The 21,346-nt window shown below is 41.8% G+C and overlaps 1 protein-coding gene across 5 annotated transcripts in view; it reads left to right on the forward strand.

Annotated features, from left to right (window-relative positions):
- Positions 1–21,346, forward strand: part of ARFGEF3 (ARFGEF family member 3) — a 155,974-nt gene that overhangs the window by 88,578 nt on the left and 46,050 nt on the right. For 3 of the 5 annotated variants that reach the window (XM_090040238.1, XM_090040246.1, XM_090040256.1), the window contains 11 exons: positions 393–717; positions 2,090–2,202; positions 3,287–4,197; positions 8,142–8,225; positions 9,255–9,421; positions 10,627–10,792; positions 15,684–15,791; positions 16,368–16,583; positions 16,793–16,903; positions 17,297–17,447; positions 19,890–20,204. In XM_090040238.1, the coding sequence (XP_089896364.1) occupies positions 393–717; positions 2,090–2,202; positions 3,287–4,197; positions 8,142–8,225; positions 9,255–9,421; positions 10,627–10,792; positions 15,684–15,791; positions 16,368–16,583; positions 16,793–16,903; positions 17,297–17,447; positions 19,890–20,204 (2,667 nt within the window). The remainder of the gene's footprint in view (positions 1–392; positions 718–2,089; positions 2,203–3,286; positions 4,198–8,141; positions 8,226–9,254; positions 9,422–10,626; positions 10,793–15,683; positions 15,792–16,367; positions 16,584–16,792; positions 16,904–17,296; positions 17,448–19,889; positions 20,205–21,346) is intronic. The other 2 variants (XM_090040264.1, XM_090040272.1) reach the window with 1 other exon arrangement.

Genomic DNA, 21,346 nt, shown 5'->3' on the forward strand with positions numbered 1-21,346 from the left:
TAAAAAAAAAGCATCCCAGAGCAACTCTAGAGATGCATGCCTATTGAAGAACGGGGTTGAAAGATTATATCAGGAGTGGGCAAAATGTGGCCCACCAGGCCATTCTGTCTGGCCCATGGGGCCCCTAAAAAATGTAGGAAATTAATATTTATCTGCCCCTGGCTGCCTATCATGTGGCCCTTGATGGCTTGCCAAAACTCAGTAAGTGGTCCTCCACCCAAAATAATTCCCCGCCCCTGGATTATATCCTATAGAGTTTCTTTGTTCAGCCATTGTCATTGGTCATGTAAACCACAATATGTATAACCTTTTTAATTGCAAACTATTTTCAGGCTGTTCCGGTGAGATTTATTTTTCCGAGTTCTCACCTCCTGCTTTTTCTCTTTCCCCAGGAAGCAACTGTGTCCAGCCCTCATAGTAATACTGGGTAATCCAGTCCATGACAAAACAATTACTTCTGCTCACAGTAGCATCAGTCTTGAAACTGATTCACCTTCCTCTGGGGTCTCAGATCACGGCCGGGGGTCCGGTTGCTCTTCCACAGCCCCTGCCCTCAGTGGACCTGTTGCCCGGACCATTTACTACATTGCAGCAGAGCTGGTTCGACTGGTAGGGTCAGTGGAATCCATGAAACCTGTGCTACAGTCTCTTTATCACCGTATGTTACTTTATCCTCCACCCCAGCACCGTGTGGAAGCCATTAAGATCATGAAAGAGGTAAGATAATCATAGGAACAAATTCAAGCAAAAAGCCAGTGGAGTAAAACATTTATGGATGGTGAATATTTATAAAGATGTGCACAGAATTCCAGTGACATGTTAGCCACATTGATATCACAATAATCCTTTGAGCATATAACCATTTCAATTTAAAACCGCACTGTCAAATTTATTTACTCAGCAGAGACTATTCCTCTCTCATCTATATTTTTCTTCATCACCCCAGCTGTCATGGCAACACTGGAAATGAGCATGCTGCTGTTCTGTTTGGAGCAGATCTTATGGCTGAGACATGACAGCTCTGCTGGGTGATATGGAGTAAGATGATTCCATTCCCAGCTTCTCCAGTATTCCATTCCCAACTTCTCCATCCTTTTTTTTTTGCTAGAAGGAGGCAGACAACCTAACATCTTGACTCGAGGAGTTAAAATGGGCTTATTATGTTTTGATACATTGCCAATTTTTTGGCTTACAATCTCCTTGAGGTTCTTTAGAATAGATGCAAGGTATTGGTAACTATCAGCTTTTGGACCGTGCTGGCTCCAATCTCTTCTGGCTAGCAGCCCAGTACCAGTGTCAGCAGAAGAACTGAAGAGCCACTTAGCATTTTGGTGGTACTTCTTAGACCTGTGGCCAATATCAGACACTACCTTTGGGATTACTCCGCACCCCTTACTTTATACGTGCAGCCTCCTTTTCGCACATTGCATAATAACAGTTTCAAGAAGGCAAACATCTGTATATTTTTTAATGCAATGCATTTTAGCCTAAGGGTTTTCTCTCACAAAATGGAGCACCTTCTTGGTGTAAAGAAGTTTTTAAACACTATGCAATTCATTATGAAGGTTTCTTCCTGGAGGAAATTTCCATCCCGTTATCCCCTTCCCTTTCCAGAGGTGTATCATCACCTCTTAATTCTTACACAATTAAGAACAGCTACCACCTACTGCTCTGAACTGGTAATTACTCTACCATTAGGTGCAAGATCCTAGCACCTAATAAATGAACGATTCAACAAAAGAGCCCTCCATCCCTTTACCAGTATGTTACATTATTCAAGATGTCTCTTTATGCTCAGGAATTGAACTGTTGGGTATTTTAAAAAAAAAAGTCAAGTGAAGTGTGTTTTGAACAGTTTAAAGCCCTTAGAACATTCTGTATATTACTACCTATACTGTTTCCCTAGATCTTCCCTTTTGGAGGAAGAAATAATAAATGAAATATCATCCGTTTTCTTTTACTGTGACAATTTACAGTATTAATAGCTCAGCTTCTCCTTTAACCAGATGACTTCATAAAACAGTGACACTGTTTTAGCTGTATAATGTTTAGCTAGTCCTTTAGTAATTTGCACTTTCTTTTCTTTTAGATAGTAGGTAGTCCTCGGCGCCTCTGTGATTTAGCAGGGCCCTGCTCTTCTGAGCCAGACTCCAGAAAGAGATCCGTCTCAAAGAGGAAGTCGCATCTGGATCTTCTCAAACTGTATGTTTTTGTTTCCTCCTTTGGCTTCTCTTTCAAGTGTGCACAGTTTTAAAAAAGCTGCTAAGAACCACCCACCCAGGAAAGTATATAAATAATAACTCTGTGAACCATCCTCCTGGGTTAGATTTGGCTTGTGGGCAGAGCTGTGAAGGAATAAAATGTAATGAAAATTGATTGTAGTCCCTACGGGGACAGCTTTTCAAATATATTTGAAAGCTGTAGAAAGAGGTGGATGGTCTCCTACTAGAATTTTCAAAAAACCCTATTCTGTCAGTGTACTCAGAGTCATGACTGTACATCCATGCTTTGGTTTGGTCCTGCAACTTTTTTTTATGTGGTTAACTATAGATTTAGGAGTAAAATAATTCACCTCAACAGGATTATTCATGCTTAAAAAGGTAACCAGCAACATAATTAGTTACAAGATCAGGACCTAATAGCCAGCAAGGCCATTCCAAAGTCTTTAGGCAGATCATGGATGTTAGGCACCTAACACCTATAAATATTGCCTGAGCTCTGAATATGCCCAGGGAGCAGATCTTTTGAGAAAGGAGGAGGTGTGATTTTATGTAGGTGCTTTTTCAAAATAAAGATCCCTTTCATTTTGATTGCTTTTTTGCAATTTTTAAGGGTTGTCTACACAAGGAAATAGCCAAGCTAGCTATAATAGAATAACTCCCTGCTCTTATTCCCTTGATGAGTGTTTCTTTGTGCCTAAGATAATCCAGTATGAACATGGATTAACCAGACCCCACTCTTGACTGAGGAATGAGCATGTCTGTTTAGGGAGTTAAAATCACAATAACTATTGAACGTTAAGTTCACACCCTGGTTTATTCTGCAATAGTTTGCAGTGTAGACAAGCCCCTAGTGTGAGTTATTTTTTAAACTGTGGTTCCCTTATAAAGGAACAGCAAGTTCTACTTTCCTATGAACAATTTAGAAGGGTGATTACACAGTCTCTTTATTTCATTAGAAAGAGAACTTAACATTGCATATTAGCAATATTAGTTCATTCCAATAATCTGTTCCATGAGCCAAAATAAACTTCCCTCTATTGTATTTATTTATTTTTCTATTGTAGGATCATGGATGGGATGACTGAAGCTTGCATTAAAGGAGGTATTGAAGCATGTTATGCCTCTGTGTCTTGTGTCTGTGCCTTCCTTGGAGCATTAGATGAACTAAGCCAAGGGAAAGGCCTTAATGAGGAGCAAGTCCACTTACTGCTTCGGCGCCTGGAAGAACTGAGGGATGGAACTGAGACAAGCCGTGACTCCATGGAAATCAACGATGCTGACTTTAGGTGGCAAAGACGCATTCTGTCATCAGAACACACACCCTGGGAATCGGGAAATGAGAAAAGCCCTGATATCAGCATTAGTGTTACCACAGATACTGGTCAGACTACTTTGGAGGGGGATATGGGGCAGACGACGCCAGAGGATAATCCTGAAAGCCAAAAAATCTTGCTGCAGTCTCCAGCTGGACAAGAAAGCAGAGAGATTCAGTATAAAGAGCCAGAGTCAGAAACAGTTGACCAACCAGATGTTGTTCAAAGGAGCCACACCATAGTTTACCCAGATATAACTAATTTCCTTTCAGTTGACTGCAGAACACGGTCCTATGGATCTAGGTATAGTGAAAGTAACTTCAGTGTTGATGACCAGGACCTTTCGAGGACTGAATTTGACTCATGTGATCAATACTCCATGGCAGCAGAGAAAGACTCTGGGAGGTCAGATGTCTCAGATATAGGCTCAGACAACTGTTCTCTGGCTGATGAAGAGCAGACCCCAAGGGACTGTCCAGGTCATAGGTCCTTGCGTACTGCTGCACTCTCTCTGAAACTATTGAAGACTCAGGAAGCAGACCAGCACAGTGCCCGATTGTTCATACAGTCCCTTGAAACCCTTCTTCCTCAGCTTATCACTCTGCCTAGTGTAGAGGAGGTGGATTCTGCACTCCAGAACTTCTCTTCAACCTTTTGCTCAGGTTTGCAAGCAGATAATTTACTGTACAACCAACATGCACTGTGTTTACACAGCCTGTCTCCAAATAAGTAATCATCATAAAGCACTTCCAGAATAACTAGGTGCATAAAAAACCAAGCATATCGTTGTTCCTTTAAACAAGCTAGGTATGTTCACATTGGTACAAGAGGAGCATTAAGTTAATCATCCAAAGTTCACTGAAAGTCAGTGGGAAGTCAGTCTTTAATAGACTCCTAGATTGAGCCCTCAGTCATTAGAAGGAGCAGGGGAATTTTCAGAGGTGGTAGCTAAGCAAATCATTACACTGTACTGTAGTTCTAAAGAACCAGATCTTTAAAATGACCTCTCCTGAAGAAAAGCTTTGAATCTCATGTTAGCATGCAGATGAAAGGGAAGCAAACCTATCCCTATTTGAAAATAGAACCCTACAGATCTGCTTTAGTATTACCAATTCAAAAATGTCACAGAAGAAAAAAACAAAAGGTCTTATGGCAATATACTCGTAAATGCAAAGTAAGAGGAGGGATTGTATTCTCGTCACATCTGTCTCTATTACTAGTCTACATGTCAACTCTATATCATGAAAGCCCAGGCACTTGCAACACTTGTACAGTGGTACAAAATACTCAAGAGCATATGGTACACAATACTCAAGAGCATAGGTTTTAAGAAGTCAAATTACTTGCCCTTAATTTTTAAGAAACGTTTAACAGCTTAATCTTTCCCAATTAAAAAGGATGAACAAGTAAAGGTTGATTAACCTTTCTATTGAGAATGTATTTCAAATATTTATTATAGTCCAAAAAATTTTTCAAGTATTGCACATTCATTAAGGGTTTCTTGTTTTCTGACAGTTGGCCAGCATAAAATAAAATACATTTCTTTTTCTTTCTTTCTTTATGTCATCATGACCAACTTTACCTTTAGTCCTCTCCTTTTCATTCATTCATGTTCTCTCATGCCCAGGCACAGTCAGAAATGGTGCACTATATCTGTTCAGTCCATCTAGGGCTTCAGATCTAAATCATGGTTGGAGAGCCATGGTCTCGTGCAAAACACCAACACCTCAACTGTACTAGTAGCCAGAGCTTAACTGCTAGAGCTGAACCCTGGAATGGGCAAAATGGTGGATCCAGCCAGCAGCCAGACTTCATTTCCCATCAACCCCTGCCTGCGTCACTGCAGCTGGCTTCCATTGAGACCCCAGCAGTGATGGTAACATGATGGCTCAGGGCCAAGGTTTTCACGGAGTTGAAGCTCGACAGGGTGCATGGCTGGATGTGGAGCTGTGCTGGGGCTGGGGCCAGGATCTTGTGGAAGTGAGTGTGGTCCGAGCCAGGGCACAACCACAATCTGCTGCCTGTGCACCCTTGTCCGGAGAGTGCGGCCAGTGGATTGCAGCTGTGCTGTGGTTCCAGACCACACTGTCACTACCGCAAGATCCCAAACCCGGAGCAGCTTCATCCCTAGCTTCACACCCTGCCTGCCTGGACTTAACCTGCCTCTGGACTTTGCCTGCCTCTGGCTTAACCAGATAGGCCCTAATTTGTAAAGGTACTTACTTGTGTGTATAATACTAAGCACAAGAATAGTCTTGATGAAGTTCATGGGCCTCATTTGCCTTCACACAAGGCCCTTTTCTTCTCTTTGACTTTCCAAAGATGAGATGTAAAGATGTGATGAATGTAAACACGATGTCAGGAGAGTCAGGCACTCAAGGCCATCCTGCCTTCCTTCATATGATGGTCCTCAGGCTAAGGTGCGAGAGTAGGTCAGTTTCCCAGTAGCAGTATATGCACCTGTGCAACCTCAGGCAAGTTGCACAAGGAACCCTGTGTAAAAGCAGCAGCATAGTCTGCCTTGTCATTTCAGAGTTTTGAAGTGTTGAAAAAGGTCGATTTTTGTAGCTTCATAGATTAAGGAAGGAACTATTAATGCTAAGCAGACTGAACAGATTGAAGAATCAGACCCCATAATTTCCATTTAACTTCTGTTTGAGGCCATAGCATTTCTTTTAGAAAGGTATCTAGTCTTAAGTTAAAGACTGCAAGTGGATGAGAATCTATTATGTCCCTAGGTAAGCACTTCCAAAGGTTAATAGCCCTCCTTTTTTTAATTTGCTCCTTTTTTAATTTTAATCTCATTTGGCCAAGTTTGGTGGGGAGAGGGGGTTAATAAGATCCTATTCAATTAAAAAAAACACAACAAGTAATAAAACCTCCAGCCTCATTTACTGTGGGAAGTATCCTGCTATTTTCCTGGAACCCTACATCTTAGTGTAGAATTTTTTCTTATATCCTAATGATAACAGTGTAGTTCATGTTTCAGTTGATGACCCCATATTTAAAAAAAAGATACATTTATGAAGGACACAGTTGAAAAGCTTAGCTTCTGTAAAGAGCCCAGTTGCTACAGAAATGACTTTCTGGTAGCTAAAGCTGGATAACCATTAAACAAGGATGCGCATTTGCATTGTCTCTGTTTCTTCCGAAAACCTCCTTTCATCCCGCTTTGTTTTGTTCATTTTTTTTAATCAGTGGAAGAATGTAACATTGTAAAGTTGCAAGCTAGTGCCTAAGATACTCAAGTAACACAATTTATCAAAAAGAATCAGCGGAAAAAGTAGGAATCTGAGGTATAGGCAAGAAAAAGGTATAGATGAGTTTTCCACATAAGACTATTAAAAAAAAATTAAAGTTAGATTAGGTAGAGAGTTGCAGAAAAAATAACGGTCAGAAGTAGATAGTGGAAAATCTTTTCCCTGAAAAATCCTCTTCCAGTTGTTTCTGAAGGAAAATTGTGACAACAAGAACTAATGCCACCAAGTTGGATGCTTGCTTATAATTTATTTCCTTATCTAAATGTGTCAAATACATGACCTGGGTTTAAACAAAGCATTAAATCTGTGTTGCATGACTCTTCTGTGATCTGTCTATACAATTTAAATGAATTGTTGTCCTCATTAAGACAATGGGCTAACCTTGTTGTTTGTTCTACCTGACAGATTTTTATAATTATAGCTGGTAATCACTATTCTTTAAATGTAGACATGGCTATGTTCATGACAGCACAAAGAAGTTATTTCTAATAAACTGCATACCATTGTTTGGGTAATCAAGGAGGACATTTTAGTACTGATTTTGCTCTGGTCTAGTATGTTCTGTTAATGGAAGGATTTTCAAGCTATTTAGGCCTGTAAATAATGTACAAAGGCAGGTTTCCACATTAGATACTGGGTTCCTTTTTGCGAGTCAAGCATCTGTTCAATCTGTCAAATGTGCTTGAAGGAAATTGCTGGTTTCCCATATTTTTTAGAGGAAATTAGTGACTTAAGCTGATTTATTTTGGGTGTTCAAATGGATATCTAATTTGCATGGGCAATTATCCATTTTCATATGCGCTTTTATATATTGCACTTTTAATTTCAGTAACAATGCACATTAATTTGATGTGCAATTGTGCATACATTTTGTGTGTTTTAGATAAGTCTGCATTTTCTTTAAAAATCTCTTTGATGACTTATTTCTCTCTCATGCTATTCTTGTCCTGATGTATCTTTCATGTATAGGTATTAATTAGTAATGTACTCTAGGAACATGTAGTTATGGCCTTGATCCAGCCTAGCGTTTAAACGTATGTTTAACTTTAAACACTCACTAATTTCTAGAACTGTACATAGGCTTAGATTCAAGCAAGTAGTAAAGTGTTTTGCTGGACTTAGGCCTATTATTGGCATTACAGTACAGAATTAAGATTTTTTTTTACTAATAACCGCAAGAAAACCAAACATTCTTTCCCTGACTAAACCCACTGAAATCCTTATGGATACAATAGGTATCTAGACTCATTGCTCCCTTTCCACACAGACCACGTCCTTGAACGAGTATTCATATTTTAGACCCACCCTTGAACAATTATTCACTTTCTAAATCCGCCCTCAAACAGTTATTCACCTTATCCACGCCCCCAAAGTGACGTCTATGGAAAGTCCAAGAAGGCAGCAGCACAGAACTTTCAAACCCTCACGAGGCAAGAAAAACGTTATTTTTTTCTGTGTGTTGTTTTTCATTTTTCTTTTCTTTTTCTCTTGTTATGGTTTGTTGTATCTTTTTTATTGCATCTAAAAATAGGCATGATCTTTATGGTGGGAGGAGTATACTCGCAATTAACCACTTTGGCAGTTATTGAATGACACAGCTTTGCTGCATCATTTAACAAATTTCAAAAGCTATTTCTTATTTCATGTCAAATACTCCTCCAAAACGAACCTTTTCCCTTAATCAACTAATTGATATTCTGTAAGTGGAATTAGCAACAGATACAATATCCTGAAATACTGTGGCTGTCTACAATTTTGATACGTTTAAAAATAAACATAAGGATTCAATTGAGCATTCCAGTTTTCCTGCTAATATGTCAGCTAACTAACTTTGCACAGTATCTGCCTTAGACACTGCCACTCGACACTGCTGAAAAAAATGATTAGATGTACTATATATAAACATAGCACCTGATTTCCAGGGAGAGTGAGCACCCATGGTTTCTGTTGAATTCAGGTGTCATGGTAAGGGCTTAGTGCATCCAAAAAGTAGAGGGTTTTTGTTACTTGCATGAGCTATACAATATTTATTGAAAAAGTTGGGTCATAACTAGTTCCAGTCAGGTGGCCCCAAGTATTTCTTCCTATAATTCTAATTTTAGGTCTTGGACAGAATGTTAATTTGAGAATTAATTCTGAACACATTAGACCCCCATCCAGCAAAGCATTTAACTATGCACTTAAAGTGGAGCAGTTGTCCTATCAAAATTTTGGACTATTCATATGTTGTTTAGATCTAAACTTAAGTGCTTTGCTGGACTGGAGTCAGCAGGCTTGAACCTAGTTATGGAATGGGGAAAAAAGGTGTACTGGAACCAACAGTTATTGTAATTCTTTATGCTAACAACTCAAACAATACATTACAATTAAAATCCTTCTGTTGCACTAGAATTAGAGTTGTTTTTTCCTCAGCTTAAAAGCTATGTATATTGTGAAGTTTCACTCTGCCTCTTTGTTAGGTATGATGCATTCACCAGGACTTGAGGGGAACCCCAGCTTCAGCTTCCAGACACTTATGAATGCAGACAGCCTCTACATGGTCTCACACTACATTTTGCTGCTCAACCTGAAACTGTCCAACTCTGATTACTACAGGAAGAAACCTGCCCAACCGTCTGTGCCACTGGTGAGTTTGTAATATGGAACAAACCACGATAGGAAGGAACATGTCCTGTGAGTGGCTGAAGTGGCAGCATCCCTTTCACTGGTGTGTTAGAAATCACAGTACATCGTCCACCTAAAACTGAACACCAATAGTTCTCTTTATCAACTATAAGAATGCAGACATGGTTTCTACTGATATCTCTAGGGGTTGTGACCCTAACTCATTGGGACAAGTTCAGGCTTGGTATCAGTGGGTGCATGTACACATGCCCATTACTGCCTAGTTAACTCCATAGTAAAGCTTTACAATTTATCCATGCAGTGGTATTAGGGCCAGTATTCCGGTAGGGACAGTACTATCTTATAACAGAGTACTTTACTGCATTGAAATGCATGTATGACCATGGCTGGCTGGGGCATGAGGGTGTTAAAACACAGGGGCTGCCTGCTGTCTAGACCCACACTGTAGCACCCTAGTACCCCAGCCAGCCCCTCTGAATCCACTAGCCTGAACCTAGGGCTGACCCCCAGCACCCCTCTGCCAGTGTGCAGCTGTTCTATCCTGGCTCAAATTGCTGTTGTCCTGGGCTTGTGCAGACTCTACACCCTCTGCAGACTGGACTAGAAATTATCGCATAACATTAAGTGCATATGCTGATGCACCCAGTGAGAGTTAGGCCCAGCTAAGGACTTCAGATGGGGCCCCTAGCATACTAAGTGATCAGTTGTACTGTACTTTTAAGGCACAAGCTATGTATTTGGAAGACAGAGCAGAGGTTCCCCACTGGAAGCATGAGATGCTATCACTTCTTAGCAGTAACATCCTGTTCACAGTCTCAAGTTGGATGGTACTGGAGTAATGGCCCTACGTACCCAGTTCTTTCTATGGATTGGCACATGCTGTAGAGATTTTGAGGGAAGCATCTCCTGCCATGGTCAAAATGGAGAACCTGTAATTTTTCCTGGCTGTTGCATGAAAAAAAACAAAGAGAAGCACAAGATCCTTGCACATCTCACTCTCCAGTACATAGGCATGTAAAGGCCAGGCATAATCTGGGCCCAAGTTCTTATTCTTATACAGGCTCTTCCCCTCCATGCTCTGTCTCCCTGCCTCCACAGGAGTCTGTTGTGCTCAGAGAAGAGAACTGAGTCTGCTCAGTTGAGTTGAGACTTATGTTATGGTGAGCGCCTGTCATGTTTTATTTGGATTTGTATGCTTCTCTGCAGAAGGAGTTCATGAAGCAGGTCCAGTCCAGTGGTGTGCTGATCGTGTTTTCTCAGGCTTGGGTTGAGGAACTCTACCATCAGGTATTGGAAAGGAACATGCTGGGAGAGGCTGGATACTGGGGAAGACCTGAAGAGAACAGCCTTCCACTCATCACTATGTTGACTGGTCAGTATCATTACCATGGCCATATAAATATGACTAGGAATAAGGCAAGGTAATTCCTTAGTGCATTCTACAGATGCCTAAAATACTGAACACATGCCCAATATACGTGTTCAATTAGCTGTAGATCAGCATGCTGTAAACGTATGTTGTATGCTGAAGTACCAGTGCAGAAGTACCAGATTCAAATATCATTGATATCTAGGTATGTGTTCTGAATCAGTCTGTGTTACAGGGGTGGATCTGGGGGGGTAGGGGTGAAGCAGTGCAGTTGCACCTCCCTTTGATTCTTATTCCACCAAAACTTTAAAGCCATCTGTCCGGGAGCAGCAACAGCATTTCTTTTGAAGCCTCACTGACGGAGTCATTTGACTTTATCTCATTACCATCTCCCTGATTCTTGCTAATCTCGCTCCACTCCACAAGTGTTAACAACCCTGCCTCCTTTTTAATGGTGTTCTAATTCAAACAGTCCTTTCTTTTGCAGTTTTGTCTGTTAGCCATTTCTGGTAATGCATCTCTTCTATTTCACAGCTCTGCAGACTATATTTAGCTCTAACTAAAAACCTTAACTCAGGTATAGTAATTTTAACTTAAGTGGAGAAGTGACTGAATGAAGTATTGAAGGCACTGTCAAGGTGCCCAAGAAGGCTAGATTTTGTTAATGAATCAGAATGAGAGACTTGCATTTAACTGTAATTACTACAGGACTAATGACACAATATCTTTTGATAATCTTTTTGACTATTTTTGCTGAATCTTGTTTTTCTTAAACTTGCATGTAAATTTAGCAAAATAGTGCACATTCCAATAGTTTATATTTATTTTGGCTTTGATAGTAAATGGAATGCTGTAGTGCTAGCCTCATCACATATTAGTAAAGCTTCTACTTGCTCTTTAACTGGAGAAAAATGTGTTGCATTGTATCTGATGTGACACACCATCTGCACCACCCCGCTCTTCAAAATCCTGGATCTGCCCATGCTGTGTTATAAGGACTTGCATTTTAAAGCATTAGATTCTCAGGCTGGAGCAGGAGTTACACATAAGCTGGTTTAAGTGATCAGAAACTGTTTCATATATGTAACAGAGCAGAAGTTCAGTGTACTTAAATCACTTTCAAAATGGCTGAAACGAGTTTAAGATAACCTGGTTGAATGTAGTATCAGACTTAACTGATTTAAGTCAAACCGGTTTATGGAACTTCTGTCCCAGAGCTCTTCCCAGTTCAAGTTAACTCTCAATCCCTCATCATCCCAGGATGCTCTGCAGCCTTGGGCTAGGCTGTGCTGTCTGCTCCAGCCAAGCAGGGTTGGCCCTGCCCTTCTGCTCCCTATCCAGCGTATTATCATGATCCTCCAGCTGGATGAGAAGGGGGTGGGGGTGAGGGAGCCCAGGTCCAAACCCCAGTTGGGGTCTGCCTCTGGAGAAAGAGGGGTGGCCCTCCCCCTCCACCACCACTGAAGAAGGGACAGGGAGAAAAGTCTTGGAGGGCTTCTCCTCCAGCTTCCCTCACTTCTCTGTGGCAGTGGCTAGCAGGCCAGGTGGTGTGCTCTAGCACCCCCCAGCTTTTGGCCTGAGCTACTGCAGGCATGTGGCTGCATTTCCAGAATCAAAAGTGAATGCCTTATTTGCTTATTAGTTCAATCAATGCAGTTTAGACTAACCTGCAAAGATTGAATTGATTCAGCCTCCAGCTTTTTTACTGTCTGTAATTCACCTCAGTGACTCCAGTAGCCCGAAAGTGAATGGACTGGATTGTTTCTTAAAATCCCAATGGCCATTGGGATTCAGCTTTGCTAGAATGTAATATTATGTGGCCTAGGTTCTGTTCCATCTATTAGGACCTACAGGGTGCTTGTACACATGTAGGGACACTGCTCTGATGTGCTTTAATTACAGTGTGTTGGAGCAGACTAAATTAATCAAGTCTGCTATAGCATGCTAATTAGCACGCTTCAGCAGCCTCTGTGTCTCATGTATTCAGCATCTTTTCATAATGGCAGTGGGGCTTGCTTTCGGAGCCGCTCTAATTAAAGCAGTCTTCCCCCACCCCCACCAAGCATGTATAAAGATGCCCTAAGTGCCTGAGTGTAATCCTATACCATCCTGCTTGAATTCCTGCAAAACCATTAATGCATAAGACCTCCTTCTTGCTGCTTTTTGGAATTTTGTTCAAGGCTTAGATAATGGTAGGTTACAAAAATAAACATGTTAACGTTTTTCAGGGACTCAAAGTGACTAGACTTAGACTTCTACTATGTCTGGTTAGACTCAGAAATTATCTCAGGTAGATGCTGAAATAAACCTTTGATAATTTGGAACCAGTGTCCTACACTTGCTCCAAACATCTATGATAAAATACCTATTTAAGATTTGTGACAGTAATATCTTTCTTCCTGGGGTTCTGTAGTGACAAAAAAAAAGATGGTAAGTCAAAGTATAGTGTTCTTGAGCTACCATTTTTCTTCTCCGCTTGTGAATTTATGTCAAGCAATTGAAGTCACTGGATCTATGCTGGATCTATGTCATTTTACATGGAGATGGGGGAAATGTGTCTCTCAGTGTTCTGCTTCAACAGTCTGTCTACACAATACAAAACTGCTATTATCATACACAAATAAATTTGAAAATATGCCAAAAGGGCTTTTAAACCTTGACCAGAATATGTAAATAAATATTAATGAAGGAAGAAGGAACTTTGTAGGGGATAGCCACCTAACAACAGCACAGTCCATTTTACCATACTCCTTTGTTCCTATGGGGGCTGTCAGGGAGAATCTGGTGAAAAGAGCAGTCTTGTTTTTGTGTGTTTGTGTGCTAGGTTGGGCTGCCTGAGAACTTTTTTTGTACAAATAATTTATTTATTAACAAATAAATGCAATTTGGATGGACTAAATCTACTTAGAAGTTTGAAGAGTTTGGGATAAAAAAGAGCAGACGAATTAAAATAAAGTTGTATCATTTCAGTCTCAAGAGACATTTCCTTTAGAAATATAATTAAATATCTAAATATTTTACAACAAAAATGAAATAATACATTTAATTCAATATGAAATGTTTAACAGGAAATGTTTCAGATTGACCTGCATGAAACAATTTTCTTTCTAATTTGTGTTTCTCTCCTGAATTAAAAAAAATATATATATTTATCTATATATAGTTGATTTCACAGCTCCAGTCCTGGATAAACATCTTGAGGCTTGTGTTCTTACTGTGAGATTGTCAGAGCCCGAAAAGAGCATTGTTTTCATGGTATCACAGCAGTATCATTTTAAAATATTCATGGCACAGCAGCACAAGGACAAGGAGTCAGAAGCTAATCACTGATTGAACTGCCATTGACTGAGGGTTCATACTCAGCCAGAATGTGCTAAAATGATACTGCTGTGAAAAAATTCTATTGAAAAGTTAAAGACTTGAACATCTGTAACAAATTCTTCAGTTCTCCGTTTATTTTTCCTAAAGGAAAAATTAAGGTGACTGTTGTGAAGAAGATAAGGATGCCTATACTACCTTATAAATATTTATGTTTACTCTGCTTGAGTGGTGTTTGATATTTGCTTGCAAGGTGTTGATGCAAGCAGAAGGTCCCCTTTGTGTAGAAAAGGGGATAAGAGTGTTACTTAGCAAGAATGCATGAGTTTGACATTTTACCTTTGACTTGTAACCACAGTGAGTTGGGGGCTTTGGCAGGAATATGATTAGAACTTTGGAGCTAATAAAAAGGTGGAACAGAAAGGCAGACTACTGGAGAGCAGACTGACCTGCTGTCTACAAAGGTTTTATCTGGGATACGTATAGGCATAGATTGGCCTAGAGTAGGTGAGATATACATGTAGACATTCTGCTTTACTAACCACAGTGCCATATTTTCTTTCTCGCATACCACATGCCCCCAAATTAAATATGTACCCTGTTTTGGGAGGGGGTGGGCAGATTTTTCCACAATTGTGGCTGAATCCTGTACAGTCTTCTGCCTCAGCAGAAGCTAGAGTTTAAACATTTTCGCAGCCACTGCTGACTTCAGCTTCTCAGCCAAAAGCTGTTATCAATTTGGCAGCAGCTCTGAATGGTTAAAACTGTAGCTCTGATGTTGCACAAGGAACTCCACCCCTCTCTTCCTGGGGTCACCAGAGAGAGCAGCATGGCAGCCATTATAGCTGTCATCCCTGCTTCTATTCCTCCCTTCCAGCACAGAAAATCAGCTTCCCCGCTTTAGATATACATCCTAATTTTCGAGGAAGTACGTGTGGTATGCAAGTAAATACAGTATATTATATTAACCTTTCTCTGATTAGGTATTGTTTTTACTGGGGGGATCACAGAATACATCGTTTTGAAAAGCCTGGTTTGGAGCATTGTTTTCATCTCTGGGCGCAGACCCTGAAGGAGGCAGCCTTGCAGGAGATAAACTTAGATAAGCCTCATGAGCAGTCACAGAGGATGCACATACAATGCTGCAGTCCAGGCACCCAAGGGGAGAGTTGGGAAAACTGTGGATTCAGAGATGAAGGCATAGGGCCTCCGACTGTGGATTCAGAGATGAAGGCATAGGGCCTCTGACTGTGAGCCACAGCAGATCTCAGGAAGAAGTGTCTTAAGAATGTCAGTGGAAACCTTTTCCCTTGTTTTATTTACAGTTATTCTGGCCAAAACACTCAAAAGCATCATTCATGTTTACAAGAATCCTGTGTCTGCTTTAAGCTCCCCTTTACACTGCCAGAGAAGTTATTGAGCCCTTGTGAGTGTAATATCAAACATTTTGTATTTCTCTCTGGATAGTGAGCTGGTATGAAATGCCCTTCATACCCTGTAGGTGTGCTGAATAGTAACCTGTTTTGGTTTGGTTTTTGTTGTTGTTGTTTTTGTTTTGTTTTTTATGGTCTGACAGACATTGATGGCTTGGGAAGCAGTGCCATTGGAGGACAACTGATGGCATCTGCATCAACACAGTCTCCTCTCGCACAGATCCGGAAGACAGATGATTCTGTTGTGGCAGGTAATACACACTGTTATGTGCATATGTGTGTCTGTTGGCATCAGTGTGTCTATATCTACTCCTGCATATGGTAGATCCCGTGGGAATTTATTCAGGTAAATGGCATTTCAGACAAATGGGTTTCTTGGAAATGTAGATATTGAATGGCATTTGCCAGTCCCCTGGACATAGTTGAAATGGGCCTTGTCTAAGAGTGGCTTAGGTCAATGAGAATCAATGAGTATATTATACACCGATGAACTAAGGGATAGTTTTGCTGCTGTAACATTTTGAGAGTAGAATGATCAACTGTGTCTTGTGTGCAAATTCATCTCTGGTGTGACTCCATTGAAGTCAGTGATGTTGAACCGTGAATTAATTTAACAAAGTCTTTGGTATTGTAATCACAGCTGAGGCCATGCCAGCCTTTAGGGTGTTTTTTATTGATTAAAAAAATAAACAAATGAAACTAAGTTTAAATGCAAAGCAGCAAAGATCAATAAAGCCAGCACACATGTAAAAGCATCAGAGGGTCCAACATGTTTCAGAGAACTGTTTTGCTTTCCAGGAAAATGATTAATGCATTTCTTGCTCCAGGTGTTGCTTTTTCTCGATACCTTCTAACTGGTTGCTGGAAAAACTTAATTGACACCTTATCCACACCTTTGACTGGTCGTATGGCAGGAAGCTCCAAAGGGTTAGCATTCATCCTGGGAGCTGAGGGGGCCAAGGAGCAGACCCAGAAAGAGAGAGACTCCATTTGCATGAGCCTGGATGGCCTGAGGAAGGCAGCACGACTGAGCTGTGCTCTAGGTAACACCACTAACTTAGTTCCTAGATGAGTGTATGTAATTAATGAATTGATGTTTAGCAAATTTTCCTGGGGAGGAAGATAGCAAACTAGGAAGTAGCATACAGCTGATATAGATATCAGTCTGTTTCCTCTTGAAACTGTCTGATGCAGTACCTAAATCTAATGGAGGAGGTGATTGAATATACTGACCCATGTTGCTTCTTTACAGGGGTTGCTGCTAACTGTGCATCTGCCCTTGCCCAGATGGCTGCTGCTTCCTGTGTCCAAGAAGACAAGGAGGAAAAAGAAACTCAAGAGCCAAGTGATGCTATAACTCAAGGTAGCTGTTATTACTCAAGAAGTCCATAATATCTAATATTTCCTATGTAAGTGTTTTAAGGTATTGTGCTATAAACAGAAAAACAGAGTGGGTTGGGTATCACTTTATATTCCCTTGCCAGGTAAATATACAGGAAGTACACCTACAGGGTAACAGTAAGTTTCTGGGGTGGGGGTGGGGGTGGGGGTTCTGTTTTGGGATCTTTGTCATTACTTCATATACCCTCTTTTATTATAAGTTTTGTTAGGCTAATACAGGTATAATGCATATTTGTGTTGACAACATCTTAAAAACTTGTGCATCTTTTGTAGCTGGTATTATAACTAGAAGAAATTCCTGTTTGTTTCCCAAATGCCAAACATTTCAGTGTTCTTTTATTTTTAACACCTACAGTGAAACAGAAAGTGGAGCAAAAATTGGAGCAGATGGGGAAAATTCAGGGAGTCTGCCTGCACACTGCACATGTTTTGTGCATGGATGCCATCCTTAATGTGGGACTGGAGATGGGAAGTCACAATCAAGACTGTTGGCCTCATGTGTTCAGGTAGAGCAGCCTGCTGGCTTATGGTCACACTATTGATTTTTAACAAAACAAATCCCGATCTAGTGAATGAAGGGAAAAAAGAGAGTGAGGAAGATGGGAAATTATTTTTTTTGCATTTACTTTATTGGTTTGGGGGTGCTAGAGCATCACATGGAAATAGGATAAATGAAACAGTACAATTTTGTGATTGGAAAAAGAGTGAGAAGGAGATATGTCAAAAGGACTTAAAGAAGGGAGTGTCAAAGATCAACCTTATGGGTTGCATCTGGCTGATAGAGCCATGTCATCTGGTTGGTAAGTTGAATGGCTGCAATGTTACTTACTGTCGCTCCCAGAATAATTAATGTTACTGCTGCTTGTCCCAGATTTCTGGCCCTTCAGGCCACATCCAAAGCATGGGTCTGTGGTGTTCAGTCTGCTGGGTTGCCTGCAGGGCCAGAAATTGGGCAGTAGGAAAAGGGGTAGGGAGGCTTATGCTACCTATCCAGCCCTATGATTTTGACATCCCTGACCTAAAAGATATTAATGGGCAGTGATGTAGTTTCATAGCTATATCTTATTTATCCTCCCAATAATGACAAGCAAGGCAGTATTATTAATATCCCATGGTGAACAGGGGAAGTAAAAGTTATGTTGCTTGTGCTAGGTCACAGGGGAGCCCATGGCAGAACAAGGGGCTGAAACCCCAAGCTTCCAGGTTCAAGGTTGGTGCCTGAGCTGCAAGGCCTGCCTTTTTTTTCAAGGGGTAACAACAGTCAATGGATTTAGAAACACAAGTCCCAGGAAGCATTTCTGAAAACCTTCCCCACAAGCTATAAATATATGAAAGGCACCCTGCAGCTCCATACATATGAATAAGAAAATATTCAGTCTGTATGATACAGTAACAGGCTCCGCCCCCTAATTTTGGCACCATATAGGTCAGGGTGAGCAAAATATGGCCCGTGGGCCAGATCTGGCCTGTAAGGCCATTCTATCCAGCCCGCAGGGTCCCTAAAAAATTTAGAAAGTTAATGTTTGTCTCTTTGGTTCCTGTAAAAAAAATGACAGAAACCAGGGGCAGTAGGACCCAGGGGAAGCCCAACATCTGCTGTTGCCCTCCCAGAGCTTGCGTGCTGGGCAGCCCAGAGCTGACAGTGGCAAACACTGCCCAGTGTGGCAAACGGCGGGGGCTGCAGCTGCTGCCGCCGCCGCAAAGCAGCCCCAATGGGAAAGCCTGGAGCTGGCTCAGGGCCCAGTCTGGCAGTGGAGGCAGGCTACAAGCTGGTGCAGGGCACAGTGGGGGAAAAGTGACCCCTCATCCCCCCCATAGCAGGTGCCCCACACTACAACCGTTCGTAGCCTGCCTGGGGATGCCTGTGCCTGTTCAAAACAAAATAAAGGCAGGGGGTACATGGCAGGATGCTCTGCTTGTGTCCTGTGCCCCCCAGCCCTGCTGCCCCTGCTCCCCAGCCCAGGCTCTGTAGCCGTCAGCAGCTATCCAGAACCTGGGCCAGTTGCAGACATCTGCTGCACCCCTGCCCCAGCCCCTGTCTGTGCCTGCTAGGGACAACCCCACGCGGGCTACAAGTGGCTGCAGCAGGGAGCACTGGCCATGGGTTGGGAGGGGCTGCTTTTCCCCACACTAAGCACCAGCTCATTCCTTGCTGCAGAGCACGGGTTTGGGACTGTGTACTGCCCCCTGCCTGTACCAAAGGACTGAGGGGGCACTGGGAGCGTGCAGGTGCATGGGGCCCACACCAGTGTCCCGGGGCCCAGAGCAGGGCGGCAGGGGTACAGGGTCCCAGGCTCTATTGAGCCTGGCCAGCTCCCCCCTCTCCCTGCTGGTGCATCCCAACCTGGCTACACAGACCCCTGCCAGCCTGTGCCCCGCTCTGGGCCCCACTGGCGCTGGTCCTGAAACATTGGTCCCAAGATGGTGACCAGGGGGACAGGGCACCTGTCAAGGTGCGGCCCTCAACAGCTTGCCAAAACTGGATGAGCGGCCCTCCGCCTGAAATAATTGCCCGCCCCTGATATAGGTTGTCTCCATGGCCCAGCATGGTGCCAAAACAGTTGTCGCCACTCATGGTGGGGTTCTATGTTACAATTTATTGGTAAAAGGCAGGGTAGTAGGATGTTTTGAGAGATATTTTATTTTTTTATTGTGATTGGGTTATAGTAAAAGGGGGCTGGGATGTCAGATATTGGGATATTGTGATTGGCTCATGTAGCTACATGTTTCCTAAATGTTTGTGACTAAACTAGTTGCTGCAGTGACAGGCACTGTAGGAGAGAAGTAAAACTCATGTATGTAGTTTGATTTTATTTGGAAAAAAGAATTAAAATATATATATTTCCAGATTTCCTTTAAGGAGTCTGTGCAGGGTAGAGCCAAACAGCTGTCTGGAAGATTTCTGTGTTTATTCTCTCACAATCCTCATTATCTTCCCTTTTTTTCAGGGTGTGTGAATACATCAGCACTCTGGAGCACACGCATTTCAGGGATGCCACATCCCAGCCCCCTTTTACTATAACTCAATCCCAGCATGCCACAGGAGGCCTGCAGGCAGATTATCAGTCTGCAGGTTCTCCCCAGGACGTGACACCTGAGCAGGAGACTACCCTCAGCAACACCCCCATCATCCAGCCTGTCTCCATCCAAGAACTCATCAAGGAACGTAGCAAGGGCAGACCTTTTGATTTCCGTGGTGGCAGCCTGCTGAGTGGAAGCAATGCTGCCAAGGCTGTCCTCACCCTTTCCACACAAGCTGACAGGTATGGCAGTGCCAGATAAATTCTCTCAGTTGATCCCTCCTATGGAGTAAGCAGCACATACTGCCAGTTATGGACTTAGTAAAACATTTGAGCTAGTTGATTGGCAGCATCACTGTAAATGAGGTGGGGCTGAGAATTCTATTACAACATCCTGTTTTCATGCACTCGTAGAATCCTTAAAAAAATAAAAACCTCCTTTCTGATCACATTCTACAAGCTTGATCTCTGTCTTTACAGAAATGTATATTCTTGCACGCTACATGAAATTTTTTCACTCAAAATCAGTCCACTATAATTGTGGTGTATGTATTAAGCAGGGAAGCTTATTTTTCTGTCTAAGATTGAAGCACGCTGCTTTAAATCCAGCTCCACAGTGCAGCAGCTGTAGCATTACTATTCAAGCAGCTGAGGGGGTCAGTGGACTAAATAGCTCATTGTTCTTTACTCCACAGGTGTTGACTATCATTTCTCCTTTTTAATGGTCTTGATATTCCACTAATTAAAATAACCTCTCTTAATATAGCAGGGCAGTATTGCTGTCTGCTAGGTTTTCCTGGTCTCTCAACTTGTATTTCACAGCTTTAGAGACTCTTTAGCTCTTTTCAAATCATAGATGCACCCAAGGAGACCAGACTTCAGGTGTAGCTAGGGTTTCAGCTTTAATTGAGCAGGACACGGGGGGCGGGGGCGGGTGAGTCAGCTGAAGATTAGACTTTGTCCCTGTTCTATTCAGCTCTAACTCTGGAAAAAAATCTTTTTTCTTCATTCTACCTTTCCAAATCAAGGTACACATTACGTTCTGGGGTATGTTGTATGCAAGCAAATACAGTATTTTTGTGAAGTATAAGCAAAGCAGTTACTTTCTGAGTAGTGTTTGAGGGAGTGGTTCTTGGCAAGCACAGTACAATATTTTTCAGTAAGTCGAGGATTACAGTACTGTACAGAGCACAGCATTATAATAAAAATACTTTATCACTCTTTGAATAGGGAGAGAGCAATGGATGCAGTTATGTCAAAAACAAAGCTTATGACACTGTCTCCCATGATATTCATATAAACAACTAAGGAAATACAGGTTAATGAAAGAATTGAAAGGTGGATACATAACCAGTTGGATCATTGTGCTCAGTGACTAGTCATTA

This window comes from Crocodylus siamensis, chromosome 1 (genome assembly GCF_052110815.1).
Source record: "Crocodylus siamensis isolate JL-2025a chromosome 1, ASM5211081v1, whole genome shotgun sequence".
Lineage (NCBI taxonomy): Eukaryota > Metazoa > Chordata > Crocodylia > Crocodylidae > Crocodylus > Crocodylus siamensis.